Source organism: Salminus brasiliensis, chromosome 1 (genome assembly GCF_030463535.1).
Source record: "Salminus brasiliensis chromosome 1, fSalBra1.hap2, whole genome shotgun sequence".
Lineage (NCBI taxonomy): Eukaryota > Metazoa > Chordata > Actinopteri > Characiformes > Bryconidae > Salminus > Salminus brasiliensis.
In genome coordinates, this window is record NC_132878.1 from 29223187 (window position 1) to 29244444 (window position 21258).

The window sequence follows — 21258 nt, forward strand, 5'->3', positions numbered from 1 at the left end:
ATGTATATTATGTATATGTTCAAGTAAAGATCAAATGTCCATATGTTTAAATCTATTCAAAAAGACTTTAGGTTAGGTTTTCATAGGGTGTCTTAACTTTTTCACATGACTGTATGTTACGTGTAATTTAATCTTTAATATCTTAAATGTCTTTTACACTTGCTCTTAGAACATCAACACCACATGCTTTAAACAGGTGTGCGCAAACCTTTGCACATAGCTGTATCCTGCTGTGCCAGAAAAAACACATTTTATTGTAAATTGATATAGTTATTACATTTTTACATTTTTCTAAAAGTCATTTTCAATCATTTCTGTTGGTCAGTTCAACAGCAGAGTTTTAAAATGATGTCAGTAGATTATTATCAGTGATAATATAATACATAAGTTACATAAATACGGCCGGTTTGTCCTGAGACATGTTTAAACTAACTTGAGTGTGTGTGTGTGTGTGTGTGTGTGTTAGAGTAAGTATAGCTCTGAGAACATGTCCCCCGGCAGGTTGCATTTCCGCTCACACACGCAGGAGGTGATCCACTGCATCTTCCAATTCACGGTGGCGCCCCCTTTGCAGCGGAACTGCACCTGCACGGCCCTGGACTTGTTGGGGACACAGCAGCGCTGGTCGGTGCACACTCCGCAAAAGGTCGGCCGGTACTTCTTGATGCTGGTGCAGCCGGACAGGGACAGTTTTTCTGCTTTCCTGGCCTGGAACGTGGGCTTACAGGCCTTACCAGCAGGAATCTGTAAGAGAAAAAGAGAATCGGTAGCTCTCTATCCACTCTGCCCTCAATCCTAAAACCCAGTGAAGTTTACATGTGCAAACTCATCAAACATCAAACTGACTAAAGCTAGAACTAGGAAACATCAGCCTGCTTTCCAACACTTTACCAACAGACTCAATTCATGACTAATCAAACATCAGGACACTTCTCACTGGATAACAGCTAGCCGACATTAGCAGCACAGTGCTAAACACTGACACATGCTCCTCACCTATTACAACTAGATTTAATTCTGGATATTAATGAACTTAATTCTGGATCTTAATGTTATTAGAGCTTCATTCTGGATATTAATGAACTTAATTCTGGATATTAATGTTATTAGAGCTTCATTCTGGATATTAATGTTATTAGAGCTTCATTCTGGATATTAATGAACTTAATTCTGGATATTAATGTTATTAGAGCTTCATTCTGGATATTAATGTTATTAGAGCTTCATTCTGGATATTAATGATATTAGAGCTTCATTCTGGATATTAATGTTATTAGAGCTTCATTCTTGATATTAATGTTATTAGAGCTTCATTCTGGATATTAATGTTATTAGAGCTTCATTCTTGATATTAATGTTATTAGAGCTTCATTCTGGATATTAATGTTATTAGAACTTCATTCTGGATATTAATGATATTAGAGCTTCATTCTGGATATTAATGTGATTAGAACTTCATTCTGGGTATTAATGATATTAGAGTTTCATTCTGGATATTTATGATATTAGAGCTACATTCTGTACATTAATGTTATTAGAACTTCAATCTGGATATTAATGTTATTAGAACTTCATTCTGGATATTAATGTTATTAATGAACTTAATTCTGGATATTTATGATATTAGAACTTCATTCTGGATATTAATGTTATTAATGAACTTAATTCTGGATATTTATGATATTAGAGCTTCATTCTTGATATTAATGTTATTAGAACTTCAATCTGGATATTAATGTTATTAGAACTTCATTCTGGATATTAATGTTATTAGAGCTTCATTCTGGATATTAATGATATTAGAGTTTCAATCTGGATATTAATGTTATTACTGAACTTCAATTTTGGATATTAATGTTATTAATTAGCTTCATTCTGGATATTAATGATATTAGAGTTTCAATCTGGATATTAATGTTATTACTGAACTTCAATTTTGGATATTAATGTTATTAATTAGCTTCATTCTGGATATTAATGTTATTAGAGCTTCATTCTGGATATTAATGATATTAGAGCTTCATTCTGGATATTATTGTTATTAGAACTTCAATCTGGATATTAATGTTATTAGAACTTCATTCTGGATATTAATGTTATTAGAGCTTCATTCTGGATATTAATGTTATTAATGAACTTCATTCTGGATATTAATGACATTAGAACTTCATTCTGGATATTAATGTTATTAGAGCTTCATTCTGGATATTAATGAACTTAATTCTGGATATTAATGTTATTAGAGCTTCATTCTGGATATTAATGATATTAGAGTTTCATTCTGGATATTAATGTTATTAATGAACTTTATTCTGGATATTAATGATATTAGAACTTCATTCTGGATATTAATGTTATTAATGAACTTCATTCTGGATATTAATGACATTAGAACTTCATTCTGGATATTAATGTTATTAGAGCTTCATTCTGGATATTAATTAGCTTCATTCTGGATATTAATGTTATTAGAGCTTCATTCTGGATATTAATGATATTAGAGCTTCATTCTGGATATTATTGTTATTAGAACTTCAATCTGGATATTAATGTTATTAGAACTTCATTCTGGATATTAATGTTATTAGAGCTTCATTCTGGATATTAATGATATTAGAGTTTCATTCTGGATATTAATGTTATTAATGAACTTCATTCTGGATATTAATGTTATTAGAGCTTCATTCTGGATATTAATGAACTTAATTCTGGATATTAATGTTATTAGAGCTTCATTCTGGATATTAATGATATTAGAGTTTCATTCTGGATATTAATGTTATTAATGAACTTTATTCTGGATATTAATGATATTAGAACTTCATTCTGGATATTAATGTTATTAGAACTTCATTCTGGATATTAATGTTATTAGAGCTTCATTCTGGATATTAATGAACTTAATTCTGGATATTAATGTTATTAGAGCTTCATTCTGGATATTAATGATATTAGAGTTTCATTCTGGATATTAATGTTATTAATGAACTTTATTCTGGATATTAATGATATTAGAACTTCATTCTGGATATTAATGTTATTAATGAACTTCATTCTGGATATTAATGACATTAGAACTTCATTCTGGATATTAATGTTATTAGAGCTTCATTCTGGATATTAATGTTATTAATTCTGGATATTAATGTTATTAGAGCTTCATTCTGGATATTAATGATATTAGAGTTTCATTCTGGATATTAATGTTATTAATGAACTTTATTCTGGATATTAATGATATTAGAACTTCATTCTGGATATTAATGTTATTAGAGCTTCATTCTGGATATTAATGTTATTAGAGCTTCATTCTGGATATTAATGAACTTAATTCTGGATATTAATGTTATTAGAGCTTCATTCTGGATATTAATGTTATTAGAGCTTCATTCTGGACATTAATGTGATTAGAACTTCATTCTGGGTATTAATGATATTAGAGTTTCATTCTGGATATTAATGTTATTAATGAACTTCATTCTGGATATTAATGATATTAGAACTTCATTCTGGATATTAATGTTATTAAAGCTTCATTCTAGATATTAATGTTATTAGAGCTTCATTCTGGATATTAATGTTATTAGAGCTTCATTCTGGATATTAATGAACTTAATTCTGGATATTAATGTTATTAGAGCTTCATTCTGGATATTAATGAACTTAATTCTGGATATTAATGTTATTAGAGCTTCATTCTGGATATTAATGTTATTAGAGCTTCATTCTGGATATTAATGATATTAGAGCTTAATTCTGGATATTAATGTTATTAGAGCTTCATTCTGGATATTAATGTTATTAGAACTTCATTCTGGATATTAATGTTATTAGAGCTTCATTCTGGATATTAATGTTATTAGAGCTTCATTCTGGATATTAATGAACTTAATTCTGGATATTAATGTTATTAGAACTTCATTCTGGATATTAATGTTATTAGAGCTTCATTCTGGATATTAATGATATTAGAGTTTCATTCTGGATATTAATGTTATTAATGAACTTCATTCTGGATATTAATGTTATTAATGAGCTTCATTCTGGATAATAATGTTATTAGAGCTTCATTCTGGATATTATTGATATTAGAGCTTCATTCTGGATAATAATGTTATTAGAACTTCAATCTGGATATTAATGTTATTAGAACTTCATTCTGGATATTAATGTTATTAGAGCTTCATTCTGGATATTAATGATATTAGAGTTTCATTCTGGATATTAATGTTATTAATGAACTTCATTCTGGATATTAATGATATTAGAACTTCATTCTGGATATTAATGTTATTAAAGCTTCATTCTAGATATTAATGTTATTAGAGCTTCATTCTGGATATTAATGTTATTAGAGCTTCATTCTGGATATTAATGAACTTAATTCTGGATATTAATGTTATTAGAGCTTTATTCTGGATATTAATGATATTAGAGTTTCATTCTGGATATTAATGTTATTAGAGCTTCATTCTGGATATTAATGATATTAGAGTTTCATTCTGGATACTAATGTTATTAGAACTTCAATCTGGATATTAATGTTATTAGAACTTAATTCTGGATATTAATGTTATTAGAGCTTCATTCTGGATATTAATGTTATTAGAGCTTCATTCTGGATATTAATGATATTAGAGCTTCATTCTGGATATTAATGTTATTAGAACTTCATTCTGGATATTAATGTTATTAGAGCTTCATTCTGGATATTAATGATATTAGAGTTTCATTCTGGATATTAATGTTATTAATGAACTTCATTCTGGGTATTAATGATATTAGAGTTTCATTCTGGATATTAATGTTATTAATGAACTTCATTCTGGATATTTATGATATTAGAGCTTCATTCTGGACATTAATGTTATTAGAACTTCATTCTGGATATTAATGTTATTAGAACTTCAATCTGGATATTAATGTTATTAGAACTTCATTCTGGATATTAATGTTATTAGAGTTTCATTCTGGATATTAATGTTATTAGAGCTTCATTCTGGATATTAATGATATTAGAGCTTCATTCTGGATATTAATGAACTCAATTCTGGATATTAATGTTATTAGAGCTTCATTCTGGATATTAATGTTATTAGAGCTTCATTCTGGATATTAATGAACTTAATTCTGGATATTAATGTTATTAGAGCTTCATTCTGGATATTAATGTTATTAGAGCTTCATTCTGGATATTAATGATATTAGAGCTTCATTCTGGATATTAATGTTATTAGAGCTTCATTCTTGATATTAATGTTATTAGAGCTTCATTCTGGATATTAATGTTATTAGAGCTTCATTCTTGATATTAATGTTATTAGAGCTTCATTCTGGATATTAATGTTATTAGAACTTCATTCTGGATATTAATGTTATTAGAGCTTCATTCTGGATATTAATGATATTAGAGTTTCATTCTGGATATTAATGTTATTAATGAACTTCATTCTGGATATTAATGATATTAGAACTTCATTCTGGATATTAATGTTATTAAAGCTTCATTCTAGATATTAATGTTATTAGAGCTTCATTCTGGATATTAATGTTATTAGAGCTTCATTCTGGATATTAATGAACTTAATTCTGGATATTAATGTTATTAGAGCTTTATTCTGGATATTAATGATATTAGAGTTTCATTCTGGATATTAATGTTATTAGAGCTTCATTCTGGATATTAATGATATTAGAGTTTCATTCTGGATACTAATGTTATTAGAACTTCAATCTGGATATTAATGTTATTAGAACTTAATTCTGGATATTAATGTTATTAGAGCTTCATTCTGGATATTAATGTTATTAGAGCTTCATTCTGGATATTAATGATATTAGAGCTTCATTCTGGATATTAATGTTATTAGAACTTCATTCTGGATATTAATGTTATTAGAGCTTCATTCTGGATATTAATGATATTAGAGTTTCATTCTGGATATTAATGTTATTAATGAACTTCATTCTGGGTATTAATGATATTAGAGTTTCATTCTGGATATTAATGTTATTAATGAACTTCATTCTGGATATTTATGATATTAGAGCTTCATTCTGGACATTAATGTTATTAGAACTTCATTCTGGATATTAATGTTATTAGAACTTCAATCTGGATATTAATGTTATTAGAACTTCATTCTGGATATTAATGTTATTAGAGTTTCATTCTGGATATTAATGTTATTAGAGCTTCATTCTGGATATTAATGATATTAGAGCTTCATTCTGGATATTAATGAACTCAATTCTGGATATTAATGTTATTAGAGCTTCATTCTGGATATTAATGTTATTAGAGCTTCATTCTGGATATTAATGAACTTAATTCTGGATATTAATGTTATTAGAGCTTCATTCTGGATATTAATGTTATTAGAGCTTCATTCTGGATATTAATGATATTAGAGCTTCATTCTGGATATTAATGTTATTAGAGCTTCATTCTTGATATTAATGTTATTAGAGCTTCATTCTGGATATTAATGTTATTAGAGCTTCATTCTTGATATTAATGTTATTAGAGCTTCATTCTGGATATTAATGTTATTAGAACTTCATTCTGGATATTAATGATATTAGAGCTTCATTCTGGATATTAATGTGATTAGAACTTCATTCTGGGTATTAATGATATTAGAGTTTCATTCTGGATATTTATGATATTAGAGCTACATTCTGTACATTAATGTTATTAGAACTTCAATCTGGATATTAATGTTATTAGAACTTCATTCTGGATATTAATGTTATTAATGAACTTAATTCTGGATATTTATGATATTAGAACTTCATTCTGGATATTAATGTTATTAATGAACTTAATTCTGGATATTTATGATATTAGAGCTTCATTCTTGATATTAATGTTATTAGAACTTCAATCTGGATATTAATGTTATTAGAACTTCATTCTGGATATTAATGTTATTAGAGCTTCATTCTGGATATTAATGATATTAGAGTTTCAATCTGGATATTAATGTTATTACTGAACTTCAATTTTGGATATTAATGTTATTAATTAGCTTCATTCTGGATATTAATGATATTAGAGTTTCAATCTGGATATTAATGTTATTACTGAACTTCAATTTTGGATATTAATGTTATTAATTAGCTTCATTCTGGATATTAATGTTATTAGAGCTTCATTCTGGATATTAATGATATTAGAGCTTCATTCTGGATATTATTGTTATTAGAACTTCAATCTGGATATTAATGTTATTAGAACTTCATTCTGGATATTAATGTTATTAGAGCTTCATTCTGGATATTAATGTTATTAATGAACTTCATTCTGGATATTAATGACATTAGAACTTCATTCTGGATATTAATGTTATTAGAGCTTCATTCTGGATATTAATGAACTTAATTCTGGATATTAATGTTATTAGAGCTTCATTCTGGATATTAATGATATTAGAGTTTCATTCTGGATATTAATGTTATTAATGAACTTTATTCTGGATATTAATGATATTAGAACTTCATTCTGGATATTAATGTTATTAATGAACTTCATTCTGGATATTAATGACATTAGAACTTCATTCTGGATATTAATGTTATTAGAGCTTCATTCTGGATATTAATTAGCTTCATTCTGGATATTAATGTTATTAGAGCTTCATTCTGGATATTAATGATATTAGAGCTTCATTCTGGATATTATTGTTATTAGAACTTCAATCTGGATATTAATGTTATTAGAACTTCATTCTGGATATTAATGTTATTAGAGCTTCATTCTGGATATTAATGATATTAGAGTTTCATTCTGGATATTAATGTTATTAATGAACTTCATTCTGGATATTAATGTTATTAGAGCTTCATTCTGGATATTAATGAACTTAATTCTGGATATTAATGTTATTAGAGCTTCATTCTGGATATTAATGATATTAGAGTTTCATTCTGGATATTAATGTTATTAATGAACTTTATTCTGGATATTAATGATATTAGAACTTCATTCTGGATATTAATGTTATTAGAACTTCATTCTGGATATTAATGTTATTAGAGCTTCATTCTGGATATTAATGAACTTAATTCTGGATATTAATGTTATTAGAGCTTCATTCTGGATATTAATGATATTAGAGTTTCATTCTGGATATTAATGTTATTAATGAACTTTATTCTGGATATTAATGATATTAGAACTTCATTCTGGATATTAATGTTATTAATGAACTTCATTCTGGATATTAATGACATTAGAACTTCATTCTGGATATTAATGTTATTAGAGCTTCATTCTGGATATTAATGTTATTAATTCTGGATATTAATGTTATTAGAGCTTCATTCTGGATATTAATGATATTAGAGTTTCATTCTGGATATTAATGTTATTAATGAACTTTATTCTGGATATTAATGATATTAGAACTTCATTCTGGATATTAATGTTATTAGAGCTTCATTCTGGATATTAATGTTATTAGAGCTTCATTCTGGATATTAATGAACTTAATTCTGGATATTAATGTTATTAGAGCTTCATTCTGGATATTAATGTTATTAGAGCTTCATTCTGGACATTAATGTGATTAGAACTTCATTCTGGGTATTAATGATATTAGAGTTTCATTCTGGATATTAATGTTATTAATGAACTTCATTCTGGATATTAATGATATTAGAACTTCATTCTGGATATTAATGTTATTAAAGCTTCATTCTAGATATTAATGTTATTAGAGCTTCATTCTGGATATTAATGTTATTAGAGCTTCATTCTGGATATTAATGAACTTAATTCTGGATATTAATGTTATTAGAGCTTCATTCTGGATATTAATGAACTTAATTCTGGATATTAATGTTATTAGAGCTTCATTCTGGATATTAATGTTATTAGAGCTTCATTCTGGATATTAATGATATTAGAGCTTAATTCTGGATATTAATGTTATTAGAGCTTCATTCTGGATATTAATGTTATTAGAACTTCATTCTGGATATTAATGTTATTAGAGCTTCATTCTGGATATTAATGTTATTAGAGCTTCATTCTGGATATTAATGAACTTAATTCTGGATATTAATGTTATTAGAACTTCATTCTGGATATTAATGTTATTAGAGCTTCATTCTGGATATTAATGATATTAGAGTTTCATTCTGGATATTAATGTTATTAATGAACTTCATTCTGGATATTAATGTTATTAATGAGCTTCATTCTGGATAATAATGTTATTAGAGCTTCATTCTGGATATTATTGATATTAGAGCTTCATTCTGGATAATAATGTTATTAGAACTTCAATCTGGATATTAATGTTATTAGAACTTCATTCTGGATATTAATGTTATTAGAGCTTCATTCTGGATATTAATGATATTAGAGTTTCATTCTGGATATTAATGTTATTAATGAACTTCATTCTGGATATTAATGATATTAGAACTTCATTCTGGATATTAATGTTATTAAAGCTTCATTCTAGATATTAATGTTATTAGAGCTTCATTCTGGATATTAATGTTATTAGAGCTTCATTCTGGATATTAATGAACTTAATTCTGGATATTAATGTTATTAGAGCTTTATTCTGGATATTAATGATATTAGAGTTTCATTCTGGATATTAATGTTATTAGAGCTTCATTCTGGATATTAATGATATTAGAGTTTCATTCTGGATACTAATGTTATTAGAACTTCAATCTGGATATTAATGTTATTAGAACTTAATTCTGGATATTAATGTTATTAGAGCTTCATTCTGGATATTAATGTTATTAGAGCTTCATTCTGGATATTAATGATATTAGAGCTTCATTCTGGATATTAATGTTATTAGAACTTCATTCTGGATATTAATGTTATTAGAGCTTCATTCTGGATATTAATGATATTAGAGTTTCATTCTGGATATTAATGTTATTAATGAACTTCATTCTGGGTATTAATGATATTAGAGTTTCATTCTGGATATTAATGTTATTAATGAACTTCATTCTGGATATTTATGATATTAGAGCTTCATTCTGGACATTAATGTTATTAGAACTTCATTCTGGATATTAATGTTATTAGAACTTCAATCTGGATATTAATGTTATTAGAACTTCATTCTGGATATTAATGTTATTAGAGTTTCATTCTGGATATTAATGTTATTAGAGCTTCATTCTGGATATTAATGATATTAGAGCTTCATTCTGGATATTAATGAACTCAATTCTGGATATTAATGTTATTAGAGCTTCATTCTGGATATTAATGAACTTAATTCTGGATATTAATGTTATTAGAGCTTCATTCTGGATATTAATGATATTAGAGCTTCATTCTGGATATTAATGATATTAGAGTTTCATTCTGGATATTAATGTTATTAGAGCTTCATTCTGGATATTAATGATATTAGAGTTTCATTCTGGATATTAGTGTTATTAGAACTTCAATCTGGATATTAATGTTATTAGAGCTTCATTCTGGATATTAATGTTATTAGAACTTCAATCTGGATATTAATGTTATTAGAACTTCATTCTGGATATTAATGTTATTAGAGCTTCATTCTGGATATTTATGATATTAGAGTTTCATTCTGGTTATTAATGTTATTAATGAACTTCATTCTGGGTATTAATGATATTAGAACTTCATTCTGGATATTAATGTTATTAGAACTTCATTCTGGATATTAATGTTATTAGAACGTCATTCTGGATATTAATGTTATTAGAACTTCAATCTGGATATTAATGTTATTAGAACTTCATTCTGGATATTAATGTTATTAGAGCTTCATTCTGGATATTAATGATATTAGAGTTTCATTCTGGATATTAATGTTATTAGAACTTCATTCTGGATATTAATGTTATTAGAGTTTCATTCTGGATATTAATGATATTAGAGTTTCATTCTGGATATTAATGTTATTAATGAACCTCATTCTGGATATTAATGTACTCATGTCAGGCAGCATTATCCACCCAGAATATTATGTCATTGTTGTGATGTCATATTCTAGATTACAGGCAAAACAGAACAATTTCAGCTCATCAACACAGGGACCACAGTGGTTGACACACCGCTGAATGTTCTGCTTTCTGCTACTTTAATAATGTACCTTGATGGTTTTCAGGATCTTTTTGTCACAGGGTCTGAGCAGACACAGCCGCCGCTCCTTTCTCATTTCACACTTGCCGTTGTCGTTGGAGATGCGGACGGAGATGCCGGTGCCACAGGTCTGAGAGCATGGAGACCAGGATGTGGTCTGCACCAGACAGTTCTTCTTCCAGGCTAAAGGAGGATCCCTGTAAGCTTGCCATGTTATAGTCACAAAGTCACCACACTCCTCGACAACACACAACATGCTAGCAAGCTAGCATGTGTAACCTGCGTTACACACTCACTGCACCTTGTATATGGATCATAACCACACATTGTTCACTACCTGTTATCAGCCCAGAAATTCCCCAGAAATGGTCACTAGTATAAAGGATTGTCAGAACCCAGACATTGGATTTGCCAATCAGTGTGTAAACAAAGTGTGATAGCCAATTAGAGCGCAACAAGTATGTTAGCTAGTCAGAGTGGAACGAATTGTGATAGCCAATTAGAGCATAACTGACATTCGCTAGCCAATCAAAGTGTAGCTGACGTGATGTCAAATAAGAGTGTAATTGAGGTCTAGATATCCATTTAGAGTGTAGCAGACTTGTGATAGCCAATCAGGGGTGAGTTTCCCGATCAACAGGATATGAGGAAAGTGAAATACTCACACACATATGACTGCATACGTCAACAAAAATCTAGACTGAATCCATAAATTTAATAAATAAACAAACCTCATTGTTACTATTGGTAGTTACTACAAGAATACTACTAAAGCTACTAGTTTACATAATATTTAGAGTGACAAAGCTTTTGGGAAACCCCCCAGAGCGAGACTGAAATGTAATCAGCTGCATTCTGACAACTGAAACTCACTGGAAAAGCAAAATCACTCTGCATTGCTGGTGAGGTTTCTGTAGTCGTCTCACTGCCAAAGCAGTCTACCTGCCAAGGCAGTCCCCTTGCCAAGGTGGTCCTCTGGATATCATTAGGTTCTTATAACTTCAGTCAATTGAAAAGACACCACACCAGCCATGCCACTGTGCTTCAGAGTCACGATTCTAAAAATTCTAAATTTGTGCTGTGCTTCATGGTAGGTGAAACAGCTTCGATTGAGTAACAGACTTGAGCTGTGTGTGAGTTTCAGCTTCAACATTTGTAGAAAAACGAAAATTCCTACTCTGTGTCACTGTTTGCTAGTTATATATCATTCCATGTGTTTGTGTATTTGTTCTGTGACACTCTTACCACTTTGAGTGGAGCCTCTGGCACTGAAACTCACCTGACATGGTCTTGTAGGTGGTGTCCTGCTGCTTTTTGGCCTGCAGTCCCGCAGGGACGCTGCTCTGCAGCCCGGCCGGACTCATCAGGGCCGCAGGTTTCTGGACGAACGCCGGCGTGCACCCAATGGCTCCGGCAATGCAGACGCACCTATACAGCGAGCTGGGCTGGAAGGACTGGCCGTTGTCGTAGTGAGCACCGTTCAGGTCACAGCCAACTGCCATCATATCTGCAGGAGGAGTTCAACAGTTTAAAGGGATAGTTTGGATTGTAAAGGTATGATTGTTATTACTGACAAACATGTTATGGCAGGTGTTATATCCATTTGAAAAACTGTGTAATTAGCATGGTTATCTGTCATGACACTTACCAGTATAGTATCGTAGTAATTACATGGTGCAAAATATGGGTGGTCCTGGGGCCATATATATATATATTAGGGATGTAGTGGTACATGTATATGTTCAGTGCATGTCACACAGAGACTACACAGTACGCACTATTAGGGTAAATACAGTGATTTCACAAGCATATGTACCTTACATTGTATTACATGGTTACATGGTAGCTGTTCTGTTCAGCTGCACAACTCTTCAACCTAAATGAAAGGGTTATGTGTTTTTTTTGTGTGTGTGTGTCTGTGGGGAGGGGGGGTTCCTGATCCATGAGGTCCAGACTGCACTGTGAACAGCACATATCTAGAGATTAAGCAGTGTGTCGGGGCATCACCTATTAAACCAAGCTGTGACCAAGTTTGCCATCTAAGCTAATAGCTCATCATTCCTTGGATTTAGATTTGGATTTGGACAGACTGATCACATTGTTACACATTTTAAATGTGGTGCATGCCCTCACATGCAGCCCTCTGAAGCGATCTCTGCCCACGGCTTCCTCCACAATTATGCCACTTTGGCTACATCCACGTCTTTAGAGAGAAATGGAAATCAGTAACGCAGGCTAATCATGATTGGCTAGAATCACATTCAACTAGGTAACAGTAGTGATTTGAAAGGGCATAATCTGTCATGACAACTCATGCCATATCTGTCATAACATCTGCCATAACATTTATGTTATGGTTATGCCAGTGTAATGGAGAACAGTTCAAGTACAGGGTTATTTTGAGCCTTTTGACAGTTGGTTGCTGCTTACATGCGCAGATGCCTTTCTGGAAGCGTGGTTTGTCTCTGGAGAAGTCGCAGTACATGCCCTTGTGGGGGTCACACACGTCCCTCTCGTTGCACGGCTCTCCAATCTGCCGGGCGCAGCTCTTACAGCAGCCGCAGCCATCAAGCACCGCGCTGACCCCAGGAGCGCACTGTGGCCGCACACTGGGGCACTTGCACGGCCAGCTGCAAAGTGGAGCATTAGCCTGCACCCTGCACACATGCTGTGCACACACACAAACACACACACACAAACACACAGTTACCTCTACAGAGAAAAGCACAACATCATTAAAAATTTAGCCAGATAGCTCTTGCCACCAATCTCACCAATTCTCCAATTCTCTCAGCTTAAGCTTTCTCTTTTATACTTTATTTAAAAAGAAAATTGGAAAATGGACAAATTCAATAAATAATGCCATTATTTACAATTATTTATACTAGTTAGAAATACAAATTGTAATGGCTTTGTAATGAAATGTAATGGATGTGCTAGTTTTTGCTAGTTTTGCTAGATGTGCTTTTTTTTATAGATATATCGGTATTTATTAAGATAAGACGACCATAATCATCATTAGTGTTGGACACAGATGGAATTTGGCCTCCGCCTTGAACTCATCCGTGCAGCGAACACACACACACACACACACACACACTAGTGATCAAACACACACAGCGACAGTGAGCACATGTGCCTGGAGCGGTGGGCAGCCACTCCTGCGGCGCCCATGGAGCAGGGAGGGTGAAGTGCCTTGCTCAATGCCCCATATGTGACATAGATATAGCTAACTACTAGCTCTTAATGCAGAGGACCTATTGCCCTGCACATTGTTTGTCAGAAAGCGCTTGCTAATGAGTTGATTAGAGTTTTGTCAGGAGTGCTGGGAGCAGAGAAAATGGTCAAATGTTTATTGGATTTTTTTTTTCATGACAGCTTTAACTACTTCATATACAAGTGGCTGATATAAGCCGCTTGCTAGCAGTTTGCTGGTTAACGGGTGGGCATGTCATAACTATGAAAAGGCACAGCAGTATTCTGCTTTTCCTTGAATAAGCACAAAAAAGAAAGGTAAGCTGTGTGACACATGAACAGCACTATTCATATTTGTAATATTTTTCAATACAAGAAAATGACTCTATAACTCCATTACTAGGTCACTTGGTGAGGCTAAACCTATGTAGTTTGTAGTTCAACTGAAGCAGACCAGGTGGGTCTAAACTGTTGGTTGGGGCTAAACTTCTGCTGGATGAAAGGCTGGGGTTAAAAGCGAGTGCAGGAGTGTTTCTGTGGGAGATTTTACTACTACTATTATTATTATTATTATTATTATTATTAATCACAACAACCTGTCAGCTAAATCTTGAAAACTGACACAGTGAACCCTTCTCAAATACTCCATTTCTTACATCCTCTAAACAAGCCAGCAGCCTTTTACACTGCCCTGCTAGAAACACCAGCATACACCAGCAAACCAGACCAGCATACTCCAGTTTAGACCAGTTTAGATGAACATGGAACTCATGCTGGCCTGAACTGTTTGTTTCAGTGGGATGTTTGAACATTTCATGATGAATAAACCAGTAGAAATAAATCAATCATTTAACTTTTTACAATCTTCTTACATGTTGGAGATGAGGCTTCTCTCTAGCATTGCTGTAAGAAATGTAGTAGATAATGGATTTGCTTCATGAGGACACCAGATTGTCAGGTATTTGTTGCAGATACAGGGGAAGGTTTCATGAGGATTTTATTAAGTCTTTATTTAAAAATGGGGCTATAAAAATAAATTCAAACTAATTGATATGAATGAGATTACATCACTTTAATACAGTAATTCTGTAGATTATGTTATCATTACACATTTAACAGATAATCAGTCATTTGTAACAGTACATTTTTAGAGTTCCCCTCACAACCCTGTTGATATGGGTGTGGGTGTGTGTGTGTGTGTGTGTGTGCAAATTTTAAAGCAAACCCACAGGTGGGGCCAGGGGTAAACAGGCAGCTCCTTCATCTGCCCCACTGCTGCTGAGCAGTCGAGGAAAAGAAAACAGCAGAAACATTCCAGCTGTACAGTACATTTATTATCCCATAAGAAACCTTCAAAGAACACACACACACACATAATATTTCTGTTACTGTGAATAGTCCAGAAAGTAAAAGATGCTGATTTCCAAAAGACATGAAGTTATAGATGACAAGTTTACTATTTTATTAACATATAATTCCAAAAATGGAAAAGGGCTTTAAGCTTACATTTTGGGCAACCTGATTGGCCAGTACTCTTTTGGCAAGACTTTCAGTTCTTGTTTGAGGGGATTTTCTCCCATTGTTCCTTGCAAAAGGTGTGCCTGAATTCTCAGATTTTTGATGATTTTTAGGTCGGGGGACATGGCAAAACCTTCAACTTGCATCTCTTGAGGTAGTCCATAATGGATGTTGAGGAGTGTTGAGGATCCTTTTTCATTCTTTACAGACGGTAAATGGTGCAATGTTTGCTTTGGGAATTTGCTGCTGTTTAACTAAATCCATTCTTAACTCTACCAGTGAAATGTTCCCTGTGCCACTGGCTGCAATACAAGTCCAAAGCCCTGTGCTTAACAGTTAGCAATGTATTCTTTTCATTACATTTTCAAGTTATATGGTGACGACACAGGAAAAATTTCCACTGATGACTCTTCAGTAAAGGTCATCAGTGCAGGTGTCGATGCACGGTAGAACAGTGCACCACCACTCCAGCTGAGTTTGCTGAATGTGTCCGGAGGCGCAGTGCAGAACCAAGTTTACTTACATATGTCAGTTTTTAAGGCACAGTACAAACAGACTTATGAATTAAGACTGTCTTTGGTTCGTTAACCGGTGTGAAATAAAATCCTGAGAAATGGTGGATATGGGATCTTTTAACATGGGATGTGGCCAAAAATTGCTCTATAGGTGGAATGTCTTCACAGGAAAAGCCTGAACCTTGGCCAGATCAAAACCCCAAACAGACACAGGCAGCAGTGAGATTGACTCACACACACTGAGGCCTGCTGAGTATCAGCATTCATTCTGCTGAGAAAGAGCTCACAGTCTGCGCTCTGTTTTACTGCACACCGGCTGGAATAAAGTTCACTCTGTATGCTACATTATATTAAACAGTAGAAAGCACAGTTTATCCCCACAGATAATAAATGATGCTTTACGAGCTACAGTAATACCACTAGATCTATAAAGTCAGATTTCTGTATTAAGTAATACTTCTATATTCCTCTATATTTACACACCTGAGTGTGTTAGTGCTATTATAGCCATGTATTATTCATGTACTAGTAGTGAATCTATAGTGCAGTGAACTGTAGTACCAGTGTAGGGTCCTGTAGTAAACTGCAGTCATTTATACCACTATAAACATTGTTGTATTGATGTTGTTTACTGGTTCCTACATTATAAAGGTTTTATATTGTGTGTTTGTTCTCAGCTCCACTTCCAGGGTTGCTGGAGGTCACAGCAAAAATGTGAGACCCCTCTGAAACTCCTCGGTCAGATATTTCTCACAGTGTGTGAGCAAACACTGAAGTCAAAAACACACTCCACAGAAAGGCAGTGGATCTGTGTACACAGTGCTGCACTACGTACACACACACAAACAACAGTAAATGTGAGTTGGTGTTTTCTCCTGTACTTTGTGTTGTGTGCACATAGGGGCGGGTGTAAGGTCCTCCACCTTCCAACTTTATAAAGTACATCTATTTATTAGTGCATCCCGCACTAATAGGGTTACTTTAAAAATGTAATCCGATCACTGTACAAAGGATTACTATATTAAAGTAATGTAATCTGAATACTTTTTGGTACTTTTGCATTATGTGTCTTTTTAAAACACCATATTTAAATTCAAATGAAAAACTTGAGGTCCTGTGTGTCTACACCAAACAGTCTCATGTCCATATCCAACAACCCTATGCCTCGTCTAACACACATTCTTTTAAAAATAAAGTGTTCTTTGAGCGATGCTATAGAAGAACCACTTTTGGTTCCATAAAGGTTGGTTCCCTTTTCTTTGTTAACGAGATTGTGTTAGCGTGAAGAACCTTTTAAAGATCTAAAGCAGTCAATTTCAAGGTTCTTCACCAATGTAAAGGTTCTTCACACTCACAGCTTCTTTGCAAAAATGGTTCTTCTATGGCATCGCTCAAAGAACCCTTGAGTACAATATGTACCATTGCTGCTAGATCAAAGTCTGTTCTCCAAAATGTTAACTTAAATATTAATGTAAAAAATAAAGAAATAATAAATTAGTCTAAACTGGTATATGCTGGTCTGGTCTGGTTTGTAGTAATCAAAAAGGTTGTGAGCTCCCCAGCTCGTCTACATGGTTTCAGTGGTGGTTTTCTTACCTTCAAGTTTCTTTAAATTCAAGTCTTTTGAAGCTGAGAAGATATTTACTGCTGGAAGAGCTCATTGGCATTGGGCACTGATATTATTTTTGTTTTAAAAATGAAGCTCAAGGTTCTCCACTGTGGTACCTGTAATCTAATTACTCACTTTTTTACTGTAACGGCTTACAGTTACAGTTTTTAACGCTGTTACATGTAGCCTGTTGCAACCCAACCCTGGTGTCATCATAGCTGCATTCCATCTAATTTTGATGTTGAAAAACATATGGCTATAGGCTTACTTGTTGTTATGTTAATGTTCGTTATATTTGTAATAATACATTTATACATCCTATATTATTATTCAGAAAAAGCCAAGAAAGATCTGCAGATTTTGGGATGAGAAACAGAAGTCTCTTCTGATGAACTAAAGCTAAACCTCGAGTTTTTCTCTTCAGTGGATGATGTGCCAGCTAACATGTCCATGTGGAGCCTGTAGGGGTAGCTCAACTGGGAATCAGAAAGTTTTGTCACGAGATTCGACATTGGTCCAAAATATGGATGCTTATCAGGGTCAGTGATGAGACCAGTTAAACATGGGTGCATGTTGGCTGGGATCTGTTAATCACAGACATATCTTCCCAGTTTCTGGATCTAATTAACGTCAGCTAGAGTAGTTCACATATGGCTTACATAAGCAAGAGTACTAAAATCAACATCTAGCTAACATCACCTGGAATCGCTAACATCAGTTGGTTATCCTTTAGCTAACATCTTGAGAATAATAAACATCTAGCTAATGTAAGCTAAAAGTATTCCCCTCTAACCAACATCTGATAGCTTAGTTAACTTCTAGCTAGCATCAGCTAGAATTGTTAACCTCTAGCTAACTTGAGCTAGAGAAGTTAATCCTTAACTAACATCTATAATATTATATTAACATATAATAAACATAAAATATTTACCATCTAACTTACACAGGCTAGATGGTTATGATTTAGCTCTACCTAACAGCAGCTAACATGTAGCTCTTAGAGCAATTAACATCTAGCTAGCTTAAGTAGTTAAGGTCTAGCTAACATCAGCTGGAGTAGCTCCTCTTGCTAGCATCAGTCAGAGTAATTAGCTAACATCTAGCTAATGTAAACATTAAAGTATTAAACAAATGGAGAAAATTCAACTTTAGCCAACATCCAAGGGATTAGCTAGCTAGCTAACTTTCTAGCTAGCATCAGCTAGAATAGTTAACCTAGATAACATCAGCTAGAACAGTTAGAGCATCCATCTAACATTAGCTAGACTAGCGCACCTAACATCTAGCTAACATCAGCTTAAGGAGTTAAGGTCTAATATTAGTACTTGACTGTTTGCTATGAATTAACGTGGTTAGCTTTAGCACATTTAGCATAGTCACCCTAGAGCCCTTGTAATCTTATAGGAATAGATTTAGACTGCGGCTATGAGGCTGTGTAGCTAACAAGTAGTGGAGGCTTACACTCCGCTAATTAGCACAATTAGCTAATAGTGCTAACCGTGGGTATGAATCACCCCACGCTGCTTAAAACGCGGGAGTTGTTCAGTAATCTGCTACTGTGTTTAGCATTGATAATATACTTCCGGTGGAGGAATGAAGGGAAAGTGTTTAAATATTACATATCAAATATAGATATATTTAATACAAAATATTACATATCAAATGTGCTGTTTGGGGAATCAATTCCTATCCAGGCATCAACTTTTTGTAACTAACTCCGTCCTGTCATCAGTTTCTAGACCAAAGTTCTGAAAACACACACATTCGGTGTTGAGGGTCCGGACTTCAGAGCACACAGACCCCAACATTACCCCTGCAGGAGCAGTACCTAGAGGCTTACAGCTTGAGCAGCATTAGCATAAAGCTACAGAGAGAGAGAGAGAGAGAGAGAGAGAGAGAGAGAGAGAGAGAGAGAGAGAGGAGGAGGAGGAGGAGGAAGGACAGAGAGAGGGAAGATAGCAGGGTGTCCAGTAAAAACAAGGTAATGGAGGAAAGAGAGGAAGGTTAAGAGACACAGACAGAGAGAGTGGAGGATAAAGAGAGACAGAGAAAAAGAGAAAGGAAAGAAAGAGAGGGCAAGTTGGTAGAGAGATATAGAGAGAGAATAGTGAGGTCTTACCTGGGGCAGTAGGAGCAGCAGGCAGCCGTACAGCAGTAAGAGCATCTTATAGAGATAGAGAGAGAGACAGACAGACAGTGAGCTCACAGTTGGAGAGAGAGAGAGAGACTGAGCTCACTGAGTTGACCAGTTGGAGAGAGAGTGAGGAAGGATACAAAGCTCCCCTCTGTCTTCTCTCTGAACGCACCTTTCCCTCGGCTTACTGCTGCACACACACACACACACACACATATACACACACACACACACACATAGAAATAGTTCTCCGGCCTAGTTCTACTCCTCTCTCTCGCACTCTATCCCTCTCTGTGCTGAATGAGCTGTAAAAGGGTGTAAGTGTGTGTGTGTGTGTGTGTGTGTGTAAACACGGCATTCGCGTTCAGAATCAGTACAGTCCCGCCTCTATCAGAAATACTCCTGTGTTTACACTGGCATTCCTTTGCTGTTTGTTCAGCGTGAAAATCTCACTCTCCTGCTCTCTCTCCGTCTCTGCCTCTCTCTCTCTCCACCTGTAGGCCCAGAATGTCTCTCAGCATCGCTAACCGCTGCCCTACACACACTGCTGACCTGAAAACGTAATCGTTGGCAGTACTTTAGCCTCAGCGGATGTTTTCAAATTACAGTTTTCTCACATCCTAAAGGTCCATATCATGGAAAACTGAATTTTACACCATTTCATTTGAAACGGCTCCACTGCTTAAAGCAACACTATGTAGCATTTTTACCTTAAAATAACAGCTTCAAAACAACGCTGATGGGCCACCCGCCTGTGATAGGGAGAATAGCGTCTCTGTCGCTGCTACTCTGGGCTCTGCATGCTGCTAACTGCACTGTGTAACTTTGGTAAAGTGGGCGGAAAAGAGTCGTAATCCTGTAATCCTGTAAAATATCTCTCAAATCAGCCAGACAATCCTGTCTTTCAGCGGTGGCTCAAAGCGTCAATTTCACTTCATGACTGTAGGGGGAGCCCAAGAGCAAGATATATTCATTTTCCCCAGTGTTGCTTTAAGATTATTGGGGATTTGTGAGCTTTTGAACATACTTAAAGGAGCAGTACGTAACTTAGTAACTAAGTAATATGATTGACCTCTGACCCCAGATGCAGTCAATCAGCCAAGACATGTTTGGTATCTGTGTGCTTCTTCATTTTACAACGTAAAACGGACCTGCTGTGCTAGCATTGCTAACAAACACTGGACTT

General features: G+C 33.8%; 1 protein-coding gene across 1 annotated transcript; it reads right to left on the reverse strand.

Annotated features, from left to right (window-relative positions):
* Window positions 1-324: 324 nt before the first annotated feature.
* Window positions 325-20102, reverse strand: ccn6 (cellular communication network factor 6). The gene is made up of 5 exons (XM_072694465.1): window positions 20058-20102; window positions 13532-13769; window positions 12381-12608; window positions 11112-11305; window positions 325-744 (listed from the first exon to the last, which is right to left on the reverse strand). Exons 1-5 carry the CDS (start codon window positions 20100-20102, stop codon window positions 463-465), a joined length of 987 nt encoding a protein of 328 aa, XP_072550566.1. The 3' UTR covers window positions 325-462.
* Window positions 20103-21258: the final 1156 nt, after the last annotated feature.

Excerpts from the sequence above, each read along its gene's own strand:
- ccn6 (XM_072694465.1), bottom strand. The coding sequence starts at position 20,102 with ATGCTCTTACTGCTGTACGGCTGCCTGCTGCTCCTACTGCCCCAG. Across the intron at positions 13,770-20,057 it reads TGCTGCTCCTACTGCCCCAG|CATGTGTGCAGGGTGCAGGC; the intron begins GTAAGACCTCAC and ends GTGTGTGCACAG. Across the intron at positions 12,609-13,531 it reads CCAGAAAGGCATCTGCGCAT|ATATGATGGCAGTTGGCTGT; the intron begins GTAAGCAGCAAC and ends CTCCTCCTGCAG.